Source organism: Chenopodium quinoa, unplaced genomic scaffold, assembly GCF_001683475.1.
Source record: "Chenopodium quinoa cultivar QQ74 unplaced genomic scaffold, ASM168347v1, whole genome shotgun sequence".
NCBI classification, from domain to species: domain Eukaryota; kingdom Viridiplantae; phylum Streptophyta; class Magnoliopsida; order Caryophyllales; family Amaranthaceae; genus Chenopodium; species Chenopodium quinoa.
In genome coordinates, this window is record NW_018742204.1 from 18292702 (window position 1) to 18305577 (window position 12876).

The following is a 12876-nucleotide window of genomic DNA, read 5'->3' on the forward strand; positions in this document are numbered from 1 at the left end:
AATGTACCAGCTTAAGGCACCAATAATTAGCATTGAATCTATTCTTTTCTTGAGAGGAAAGTTAGCAAAGTAAAAGACGTATTATTATGGTGAAGAAAAACTAGTACTGCGCTGAAAATATAGATTCCCAAAATTAGGTCACCTGACTGCTCTGCTAGTGGAAATCAATCCTGCTGTTTCTATCATATTCATCCTGCTACTACTACAAAATTCAATTAGACTTTAAGAGAGTAGAACTATTCAAACATACTTGTAAGAGTTTATCTAGAAGCAACCCAAATAGAAGTCGCTTTCGCTGTCGAATTTCTTAAGCTGTTAACTCTTAGAGATGTAGGAAATGAGAATGAATAATATGGTCAAACTAATTGGTTGTTAGACCATGGTCATCAAAGCAGAAGCCGAGAATTTGCACCCAAAAACTGGTGCCAATGGAGGGAGCCAGAAGCATAGAAGTTACACACTAATTGTTAGGATCATATTCCGTTGTTTCATTTTCTTAATTTTGCAGACAAAAAAGTTTACTAAAAGGTTAAGCAAAATTAATAAAATACTGAGCCAAAAAGACTGAATGGCAACATTACAACTTGATGTATCCTCAAAAATCTAAATGTGATAATTTTTCAACCTAAAGCTTAAAATTGTTCAAGGTATGATATCTTTCTCAATAAGGACTTTCCTTTAGATGGAAATATGAAGTCTGTCTAACACAACTACAATGAACCTTATCAGGTGTACAACTCTGTATCAAGCAGAGGATTCTTAAGCCAACTAGACTTCATCTCATTTTCATAGCTTGAAGAAGAGAAATCAAAACCAGGCAAGATATCCATTACCAGAAGAGATCTAACCAACTGCATCACAGGTATACCATAATCAGGCCAGGAAACGCACAAAATACCTTGGATATTCTTGATCTGGCATCGAGCCAACAGAGCAGCAGCAAGACCGTCCACCACACTTCCTGATGGGAAGTAGTCCATGTCCTTCAGAAGGGATGGTCCACTAGAGGCTTCACCAGAAACTTTTCTTTCCGAGGATGTCTCAAGCTTGTAGGCCACAGTATCATCCCTTGATAACTTCCCACGAAACTTCTGTATCTGAACAGAATCTAAGACCAATACCCTCTCTGGAACAATCTTTTCAGTGAGAAACAGTTTTGAAACAGCATGACATCTCTCTGCAGGTACATTAAACTGTACACAAACAAGGAGGACTAGCTTTTCAGTATCATTTAGTGAGTAAATATTGCAAGATTTATTCTTCAAAGAAGGTGCAATGGTGTTTCCGGAGAAAGGAATTTCAGGGAGAATGAGTGTTCCTATGAGTTTTTTAGAGGACACATGATGAAATATATGAAGAGATGGGGATGAAATGGCAAAGATAAGAAGTGAAGGACGAAGAGTTTCACTAGTATAAGGATCTGTGAGAACGATGAATGGAGTTGGAAGTGAAGGAGATGGAGGGACAAAGATGTTGAGATCCTCATCAGAGAACCTTGAAGGAGGGGGAACGTCAGTCAGCACATCATCCATGCCTTATAAAACTTGAAATGGTCACTCTGCAAATTGCAACATTGGAAAGTTAGCAAAGCTCAAAAACTTAGTGGCTAAGGGATTTATCAAAGTAATTAATAAAGCACTAAATTTATAGCATAAATCAGATTTCATAAAGTAGCAATGGTCATATAATAAAGATTAATCATTCCCTTTTGTCATAATAATCCCTCCAACTGTTAAAAAAGTATACATACTGTATAAAGTAGTCACCTTTGCTAAAATAGTACTATCATTGTCAACTTTTATTTAAGTAAGAAATAAAAAGAATAAGCGAACATAGCTTAACTTCTATTTCACACCTTTATTTTTTTACTTCCACCAAATCATCATTTAATCTGTACTCCGTAGCATTTTGAAATAATTGACTTCATACATTACCATAGACATAGAGCCTGAAAATTCTTTGACAAGGTCTAAAAATGGATAACTTCACAAATAGTCATCTGATGAAGTATAACACCATAATGTTTATAATTTCCAATACACTTTTCTTTTGTTTGATCTGAGTGAACTTATCAGGGTTCAGGGCTGGTGAGTGGTGACTAATAACACAGAAGATATAGCCCAATACCTTAACTACTGTGAATGCAAAACCAAGTTGTTTAGTTGACCTACACCAGGGAGAAGAATACAGCCAAATAAACCTCAATGACTCAATCAATAAAGTGTATTTGGGCAGTAAGCTTTTGATTGCTCCTTGGAAATCTCAATATTATTCTTCACGTCCTGAATATCTAAATCTTGTCTAATGTAACCAGTATCCATTCTGGTTTGATGGCAGGCAGGCAGCCATATTTAAGGGGTATAAACAATAAAGTCATGACACACAAATTCTTAATCTAAGGAACTCATAAATTCTATAGGCAGCTTGTGTTCATATCTGTAAAAGATACTCTACATTGTAGCAATAACTATCTAATTTCAACCATCTTAGAAAGGCACAATATTTACGAATTTATTGGTTGGGGCACTTGAAAGGAACAGCAGTAACTTGCGCAATTTGTTCAGAACAGCACCTCCACCCAATAGGGATAAATTCACATATACTATCACATCCCTGGACCTTTTATGTAATCGTATCTTCATCAAACTTAGTGGATAGTGAACCTTGCGGTCAGTAATGCTGTAGTCAAAATAGCCTAGTGAATCTCTCCCATACATCCTCTTTTTCCAACAATTCTTGCAGTTCTCATCAAAATTATATGTCCTTGAAGATTTGCAGCTTAACAAACCTAATATCACAGCCTAAAATACGATCTTGTTGAATTATGTCTCATACTTATCTCATTAATTAATTAGAATAAATCAAGCACCTAGGCCCTAGGGAATAGACTCTTTGCTAGTGCAGACTGCACATGTTTAATCCCCCACTACATCACCCTGGTGGAAGACTAGAAGCCAATTAACAAGGATTTGATTGAGAAAATTCTGTCGAAAAAATCAAGTGTACTTGAGCAACGGAATCTGTGAGCAAACACATACCACCCTCCAGGCCTACAACATCCTTGACCACTACATTAACACCAGACTTGCAACTGGCAATGCATGTTGTAACACGTGTGAAACTTTACCGCTACATACAAGACAAAAGTAACATTCATTCTAGCACATTTGCCATTATCATCCTCAACAGGGGTATCAACGATGAAATCAATACTGGTTTTCTTTTCTTTTCTATTATGTTTTTCATTGTGTGTGTACAAATCAATATGCTCCTTATAACTTGATCACCCTCATCAAAAAAGTAGGAACACACCAACAACACTCACTCCAAAAGTAAACACAAAAGGTGAGATCATTCATAGTAATAATACTCCGTAATTCAACACGACTAGTGAAGTAGACAGACAAATAATAACTCCATACCTTCTAAAACTTCATCTTCAACGCTTCTAAAATTTCTTATATCTCCTCTAAACCACCTCACATGGAACCTAATCAAAAGCGCATTTCGAGATTTGGAAGCCTTAGGCGGCTCATTTCTATAATTCTATAAACCCTTAATTTCATTTCAAACCTTTTATTTCATTTTACTCTCAATGATTAAAACTCAACGCAATTTCAAAAAATTTCTGCATTAAGAAAACCTATTTACACACATACCCAATTTAAATTCAAGCTGAAACAAACTTTTTCTACTCTTACTTGAATTTCATTATACCACAAATTGTTCAAAATAACCCAATCATGAAAACAACGAATCACCCCAATCCTCTCAATCAGAAAAATCAAGTTTATATCTCTTTCTTCTTCTTCAAGATACATAAAAATAAACAACATTTACATAAATTGATCGACTGATTTCACCAAAATCATAAAAAACCCTAAAATTGAGATCGAAACTACCTAAACAACAGTGAATGTTAAATTGAGGTAACATTGAAAACCTTAAATACTGAATTAATTGAAAATGAAAAGAGATTGAAGAGAGAGAAATACCTTGAGCTAAGGTAGGTTTTCAACGGTGATTATGACGGCGGAGAGTAGAAGAATACGGCGGCCGGAGAAGAGAAGACGACGTAGAAGAGTTCAGTGGAAGTGGAACGGAAATGGAGTACGGAGTTTAATGTTTTATTTTGGAGTATTTTTTGGGGATGGGAAAAGTGTAGCTACTCTATTTCTTAATTGCAAACTTTTTTTTTTAACTTTTTTTTTTTTTTTTTGAGAAATATTTGTTTATTGAGTTTTTTCTATACAATGTCCCTGAGGTACTGTACCCTCAAGTTACCTTTAGCGTCTACGAAGTAACCCTATCTTAATCCCTCGTTAAATTTCCGTTAACTTCAAAATAAATAAATTTAAAAAAAAAACAAAAAAAAACCCCAAACACCTCTCCCTCCTCCCTCACAACTACCCACCACTACACCTCCACCGCACCACGCACTGCCGCACCCCCAGCCGCACCACCAAGCCGTGCGCGCTCCTCTCTCCTCGACCCACCACCGCGCGCGTCACCCTCCTCTGAGTCCTCTCTCCTCTCTCAACCGAGCCACGCTCCTCTCTCCTCGACCCACCAGCCGCACCACCGCGCGCGACAGCCCAAATTTCGTTCTTCATGCCCAAATTTTCGACCAATTGAACTATATTCGTGCAGATTTTTATTGGAAAAATCAATTAAAACAAGTTTTGTGTATTTAATCTCAATCTAATTGAACCAAAATTGATGATTTAACAATTAAAATCGAATTGGGGAAAAAATTAGGGTTTTCTATTATTTTAAACCAAATTCTTTGTTTTCAAAACAAAAACAACAATTAACAACTTTTAATTTTGCAATTAGAATCTAATGCAATAAAAGCCCTAAACCAATTTGTCAAAATTTCACTTCGAATTCGAATTCCTCCATTGCCTTGTCCAACAGTTTCTTTGGTGGTGCACTAGGTGGTGACGCGCGGTGGTGGTTCGAGGAGAGAGGAGCGCGGCTCGGTGGTGCGGCTGGGGGTGTGGCGGTGGTGCGGCTGGAGGTGCAGCGGTGGTGCGGCTGGAGGTGTAGTGGTGGCTGGTGGGTAGTTGTGAGGGAGGAGAGAGGTGTTTAGGGTTTTTTTGTTGTTTTTTAATTTTTTTTTTAAGTTAATGAAAAGTTAACTTAAGTTAACGAAGGGATTAGGGCAGGGTTACATCGTAGATACTTCAGAGGTACAGTGTAGAATTTTGAAAATGGGTGGGCAAAACTTAGAAAAGTCAATACCTTAGGGGCACTGTATAGAAAAACCTTTTTTTTTTTTCAAACGCGGTAGATTTGTTAATTAAGGGGAAAAGTTACAATCTGCAACTACATACCCCTGCACATCAGCAGGGATTTCCTCCAGCCAAGCCCGCATCTCACTAAAATTATTGCTCATATTTGCAAGCTTATGAGCAACAACATTACCTTGTCTTCTAACATGGGAAAAAACTACATCATTACAAAGAGAAGAAAAAACTAAAATGTCATTAACTATACTCCCAAACAAAGTAGGATCATGCAAATTTTTCTACAGGTGGTTTGCTAATTTTAGACAGTCAGTCTCAAGAATCAAGTTCCTGAGTCCTGTATCAATTGTAATCTGGATAGCATGTCTAGCACTTAGAGCTTCAGCCACATCAATATCAACACTCATATTCATCTTCATACATGTCGCGGCTACCACATCGCCTACATGATCACGGACAACTCCTCCCAAGCCAATACCTCCCCCCGAAAAAACAGTTGCATCACAATTAATCTTATATGTTCCAGCAGCAGGAGGATGCCACTTTAGAGGAGAAGAACAAACATCTTTCTTCGAACCTCTGCTCTCCATAGCCTTCTCATATTCCCCCTTATAGCCCACAGCCTTGGAGATTACTTCCACGAGACCCATTTTCCTCTTATAAAAAATCCACGCATTGCGTCTCTTCCAAATGGTCCAACTCAGGCACCAAAATAAATTCCACCATTGATCATCATACCGCATCTTCGTAAGTGATTCGACCCAGTCATGGAAACTAAGGGTGTTCGTTCGGTTTTCGGTTTGGATTTAGTCCAAATCCGATCCAATCCGAAATATAATTCGGTTTTCAATTTTCCAATCCGATCCGATCCGAATTTCTCTCTTGATCCAATCCGATCCAATCCGAATTACAATTCGGTTATTTGGATCCGATCCGAAAATCCGAATTATAATACATTATTTTTTAGCGCCTAATACAATTATAAAAATAAAGCTTTACTATAAATAAAAGTCTTCAAAATCATGATTAAAATACATAGTTCAACGTCAAGTCATTAATTAATTAATACAAAGTCTCTCTAATTTATTTTATGTAGTATTAAGTATTTGAGTTAAACTTCAAAATATACAGAAATCCATATTTATACAAGCTTAATTTTACAATTCGGTTTTCGGTTTGGATTGGATCCAATTAGGGTTAATCCGATCCAATCCAAAAATCCGAATTTCCAAAAAATCTCAATTCGATCCGATCCGATTTAAAGTTCGGATCCGATCCGAATTGATAATTCGGTTTGGATTGGATTGGATTTCGGTTTTTATCCGAATTATGGACACCCCTAATGGAAACGAATATTCTGAAAATTACTCATATCAATCCGGAGAGGGGAGTAGTACCATATCCTACTACTCTCAGGGCAGAACATCAACAAATGCTCTAAGCTCTCCTCTTCGTTTCCACACATCGGGCACACCTTGTCAACTTGGACACCCCTCTTCACAAGAGCCTTCCTGACATGAAGACCACCATGGGCTGCTCTCCACCCGAACATCTTAACTTTAGGTGGAACACAAGCATTCCACACTTTACACCAGATCAGCTTTCTCGTTACCAAGGAAGGAGAGGCATTGTTAGACCTTTTACTCTTCAACTCCACATAATAAGCACGTAATTCTCACAGAGAAGTACCCATTGTTACTAAAATGCCATGTCCAAAAATCGCTTGAATTATGCCGAGGTAAAGGGATATCCTTAATAGCTTGAGCTTCCCGATCTGAAGATAAAACTTCAATTTCGCTATCCTTCCAAGCCCCATTATCAATTAACTCATAAACAAGCTTAGGCCCTTCATAATCAGCTCCCATATTTCTTGGCAGAATTCTAAAACCTGGAAGCCCAGGAACCCAAGGATCGGACCATATATTCGTACAGCCTCCATCTCCAACAACTCTTCGAGCTCCCTTAGTCACCAAATCCCTGGCAGCAAAAATAGATTTCCATGTATAGCTAGCATTAGGACTCACTCTAACATCCAAAAAGCTTTTTGAAGGGAAGTACTTCCCTTTAAGAACCTTCACCATGAGGGATTTTGTGTTATTAAGAACTCTCCACGCTTGTTTGGCGAGAAGAGCTTTATTAAAAGCTTGAAAATCACGCACCCCCATACCTCCTTCTTTCTTCGAAAAATACATCTTCTCCCAAGCCACCCACAAAAGCCTCCTTTCCTCCTTTTTCTGTGCCCAAAAGAAATTTCTACACATTCGCTCAATTACATCAGTGATGCTCTTCGGAATCAAAAAGCATTGCATAGCATATATAGGAATCGCTTGAGCCATCGCTTTGATTAACACCTCTCTTCCTGCTTGTGACAAAAAATGTTCCTTCTATCCTTTAATCTTTTTCCAAACCCGGTCTTGAATAATCTGAAAAACCCTCTTTTTAGAGCTTCCAATGTAAGTCGGAAGTCCTAAATATTTTTCATGTCCCTCCACTGCCTTAAACGATAACTTCATCTGAAGCATATTAACCTTTTATGGATCTAAATTTCGGCTATAGGACATCTCGGATTTTTCCATATTCAGTTTCTGGCCAGAAGCAGCCTCATATATAAAAAGAACCTCAAGCATATTGTCTACTTCCTCTTCGGTAACTCTAATAAAAAGTAAGCTATCATCTGCAAAAAAAAATAAGTGAGAAATCGGACTAACTTTCCTCCCGATCTTCATCCCATGGATCAATTTTTTCTTTTCTGCTTCTCTAATTAAGGTCGACAACCCTTCATCCTACATCACAAAAAGAAAGGGAGAAATAGGGTCACCTTGCCTGAGTCCTCTGGTCGGAAGAAATTTTTTTGTCGGTTAACCATTAAGCAAAATTGAGAAAGAAGCCGACGTCACACATCTCATTATAGTGCTTGTGAATCTAGGAGGGAAACCAAGTGTGCCCATCATTCCTTCCAAAAAATTCCATTCCACCCGATCATAAGCTTTACTCATGTCGAGCTTGAGCCCCAGATATCCCATTTTTCCTTTCTTCTTTTTCCTCAAATAATGAAAACATTCATATGCCACCAAAACATTATCATTAATAAGTCTACCCGGAACAAAACCACTTTGAGTCTAATCAATAACCTCCGGAAGCACCAATTTTAATCTATTCTCCAGAACTTTGGAGACAATTTTATATAAGACATTACAAAGGCAAATTGGTCTAAAATCAACAGGAGACTCACTTGTCTTTTTTTCGGAATAAGAACTATATGAGTCTGATTAATAGAACCAATGTCATCCACATTATTCATTAAATTTAACACCTTATTAGTAACATCATCACCAATTGTACTCCAAAAAGTTTGGAAAAAAAGAGCATTCATCCCGTCTGGGCCCGGAGCTTTCAATGGATGCATTTGGGAAATTGCATTAGCCACCTCTTCACGTCGAAATGGAGCCTCCGGTGCAGCATACATATTATCATCAACTTTTGGCTTCGCCAAATCTGTCACAGGATGGGGGTCATTTATATTACTCGAAGAGAAAAGAGTCTCAAAGTAATTGACGAAAACCGCAGCAATTTGTTCCTCTTCCTCATATAAATTCCCTGCCTCATCTTTAATCATTGCAACACAATTTCTTTCTTTCCTCTGATTAGCTTTTTGGTGAAAGAAATTTGTGTTTTTATCACCACATTCAAGCCAAGTTTGTCTGCTCCTTTGATGCCAATACATTTCTTCTCTGTGCTCCAACTCATTCATTCTGCAATCAAGGGCTCTCATCTTTTCTATTACCTCCTCAGACTGAGTACACTCAATCAGGTCCTTCATTTCATTCTGGCATTCCCGTATCTCTTTTGTTGTATCCCCAAAGGTTTTCCTGCTCCAAGAACGCAGACTACTAGCAGTACAAGCCATATTCATACACATATCATCTGAGGGAATCCAAGCTCTATTAACCACATCATTGCTTGTATCATCTTGCAACCACATTGCCTCTAATCTGAACAATTTCTACTTCTTTTTATTCTTTGTACCACTAGGACATGAAAGAGAATAGGGATATGGTCTGACTTCCTTTTAGTGAGATGAGTAACAAACGAGCCCGGGTACGCCGTCTTCCAGGATTGATTAGCAAAGAATCTATCCAATCTTTCCTGAATATTAGCCGTACCTCCCCTATTATTATTCCAAGTGTACTCATGACCTATGAAGCCTAGGTCCATGAAACCACACTTATCTACTGCCTTCCTCAAGTACTCTGCTTCTTGCACATTAAAATCATCTTTACCCTTCTTCTCACTAGCCACCAACATCAAGTTGAAGTCCCCTCCACACAACCATGGAATCATTCTATCTTCTGACAACTCTTCCATAAGCAAACCAGTGCGAAATTTATTTTCCTCTTCCGGATGTCCATAAATACCAATGAAGCGCCAATCTCCTTTATTTCTATCTTTAATCATTGCATCAATGTGATTACAAGAAAATATTTTAATGTCGACAATCACCTCTTATCCCCACATTAAAGCTAGCCCACCACTCCTCTTTCTCCCTTCTCCCCTGCAATCAACAACAATCATATTGCTGAACCGCACCTTCTTCTTCACCCGTTCCATCTCAAAGTCTTTCAATTTTGTCTCCGAAAGGAACACAAGTTGGGGATTTTCGAAAGAGATAACTCTCTTTAAAGCACTAACTGCAGAGGGACTCCCCAACCCCCTACAGTTCCATGATAATATGTAACTCATTGACTCGTAAGAGCCAATTTGTGGGGCTCGCCACATTCTCATTCAGCATCGCCTTCATATTATCATTTTCCTTCGAAGCTCCATCCTCCAGTAGCTTCAATTTTTTCCTACTCTCAACCTCCATCTCCTTCTCTCTATCCTCCTCCTTACGTTTCCCTCCCACACTATTGTTGTATTCATTCACACTACGCATCACAGAGTCACTATTATTGCGTATTGTGACCTTTTTTAATTTACGCATAGCTGTACCAAACTGAAAAGCCAAAGCAACATCATTTGGCTCCTCCCTGCTGCTTCCCTCACCATCTAGCATCTTCCTCTCATCATGCTTCATCTTCCCATCAGATTCAATCACCCCATCATTCTTCCCTTACTCCTTCCCCCTCTCATGAACATCTTCAATGGGTTGTCTAAGACTCCCACTAGTAGAATAAACTTGATGGGCAGCCACAAATGGCAAGCGGTTATTGAATTCCGCTTGCCAAATTGTAAATGGCAAGCGGTTTTGGATGAACCGCTTGTCAAAATGCCAATGGCAAGCGGTTTTGGATGAACCGCTTACCAAAATGTAAATGGCAAGCGGGTTGAGCATTGAACCGCTTGCCATTTGGTCAGAAAAACCCTAGAAAATTAAAACCCACTAGCTCACGGCCTCATCTTCTCTCTCCTCAGTCCCCTTTCCCCTCATTTTCACGCTCTCTCTCCTCTGATCTATCCCCTCATTTTTTCTCTTTCCTCTCATTTTCACGCTCTCTCTCCTCTTTCTCCCCTCCATTACGCCTCAGTTCTTTCTCCTCTATCTCCCCTCCATCCTTTATCTTCTTCTCTTATCTCCTTTCTCGGCCTTCCTTCTTTCCTTTCTCACGCCTCACCACAACGAAGAACGACGGACACATATCTCACGCCTCACCACAACGAAGAACGATGAACGCCTCAGTACCCAACGACGAGAATGAAGAAAACGTTTGGGTTCAGTTTTTCGGCTCGGCGTTAGGGTTCAGATCGCTGCTTCTCAAGTCATATCTCACTTGATTTTCCGGTATTTCATTAAATTTTTAGCTAATTTTTGAGTTTTTGCATATATTATGTTTGCGTATAATTTAAAATCTGAACCCGGTATGTTTGTGTATAATTTTCGAGTTTTTAGCTTTAAAATTTTGTTGTTTATAATTTAAGATCTGAACTCGGTATGTTTGTGTATAATTTTCGAGTTTTTAGCTTTAAAATTTTGTTGTTTATAATTTAAGATCTGAACTCGGTATGTTTGTGTATAATTTTCGAGTTTTTAGCTTTAAAATTTTGTTGTTCATAATTTAAAATCTGAATTTTTTTTTTTTTTTTTTTACACAAAAGATCTGAAATTAAGTTAATAATTATTGTTGTTTATTTTTTCAATTTATTGTTTGGCAGATACGGTGAATCGGGATAGGGTGGTGGTGGTAATACGGGTTAATTAAGGTGGTTGGTGGTGGCGGCTGGTGGTGCGCGCGACTGGTGGTGTGCACGGCTGGAGAACAAGAGCAGCATTAGTTTTAATATGCTTGTTTTTTTTTATTATTTTTTTTATGAAAATGTAATATTACAACAATTAATTAATAAAAATATTAATGTTTTTGCATATATTATGTTTGTGTTTCAATTTAATTGAAAAAACTAAATTTTTTATTTTTTTATTTTTTATACCTATAATGGGCAGCGGTTTGGCGCCAAAACCGCTGCCCTTTCACTACAAATGGCAAGCGGTTCTGAACCGCTTGCCATTTAAAAGGCTAATGGCAAGCCCCCCAATGGCATGCGGTTCAAAACTGCTTCCCATTAGGGGGTTTGAACCGCTTGCCATTGTGTTTATTCTACTAGTGTCCCCTGCCCCTCACTACTCGTAATTTTTCCTTGCCTCTCACCAGGTTTATTTTGCTCTTGTAAACGAGTGTTCCTAGCAATGAACAATTGTTTAGCACAACTTCCTTCATTCGTAGTCCGATCAGGAGTATTCTCCTTTGAGACTTTCCATGGTGAAGAAACTCTTAATGCATCACTAAAATTCCTTCGAAGGATCACATCCCCTATATTCTCATCACAATCTTTTTTCACCATGTCCAAGTTTACCACATATGTAACAAAATAGCGGCAATTTTTCATATTTCACCTCCTCTTCTGTTTTATCTCCACCCCTCATCTTCAAGTTGATTTTATTTTTTAGGGCTTTTCGAGCATCTATTAGAATCCTAATTCTGAGCGATTTATTAATCCCACTCGAACCTTCCTTATCAAGACACATAAATGTCCCCAATTTATCACCAATTGCTTTTGCATTCGACAAATTGCTCCTCCCCATAAATGGAAGGTCATACACCCTAACCCACAATGGTATTAAGTGCAAAAAGGAATTTCAGAGGGTTTACTATCTCCTTGTGCATCATTCAGTACTAGAGCATGTCTATCGAAGTGCCATGCATGGTTGCATCTCCATGACTTGGTATTTGGGTTCCATAATCTCTTCATCATATTCATAAGAGCATTCGCATTGACATGTCGATCAGTCAAGACCCTACCCACCACGCCCAGAGCAACTTTTGATTCCTCTTCATCTTCTCCTTCCACAACCCACTCTATATCTTCCTCCTCATCGCTAATCACTGTTCTATTCTCCTCTCCATCTTTGATTCTACTATTCTCTGCCATCATCAATCTCGGAGAACCGAGATCGCAACCTTCAAAAAAGGAAAACCCTAGCCGAAAAAACTAGAAGAACAGCCCTCCCAAGAGTCGTTGCTCTAGAGGGGAAAAAAGTACTTGCTATTCTAGACATGAGGAATTTGTTACCGTAGTTTTATGCCTTTTTCTTTCTTTTTTGTGTGGCAATTTTTTTTTTCTTGGAAAGTTAAAA

General features: G+C 38.3%; 2 protein-coding genes across 2 annotated transcripts; both read right to left on the reverse strand.

Moving 5' to 3' along the window:
• Positions 1–592: 592 nt before the first annotated feature.
• LOC110720962 lies at positions 593–5163 on the reverse strand. The gene is made up of 2 exons (XM_021900071.1): positions 3996–5163; positions 593–1558 (listed from the first exon to the last, which is right to left on the reverse strand). Exon 2 carries the CDS (start codon positions 1530–1532, stop codon positions 726–728), a length of 807 nt encoding a protein of 268 aa, XP_021755763.1. The 5' UTR covers positions 1533–1558; positions 3996–5163; the 3' UTR covers positions 593–725.
• Positions 5164–6889: 1726 nt separating this feature from the next.
• LOC110681834 (uncharacterized mitochondrial protein AtMg00310-like) lies at positions 6890–7585 on the reverse strand. Its single transcript, XM_021858005.1, has one exon. It carries the CDS (start codon positions 7583–7585, stop codon positions 6890–6892), a length of 696 nt encoding a protein of 231 aa, XP_021713697.1.
• Between the last annotated feature and the right edge of the window lie 5291 nt (positions 7586–12876).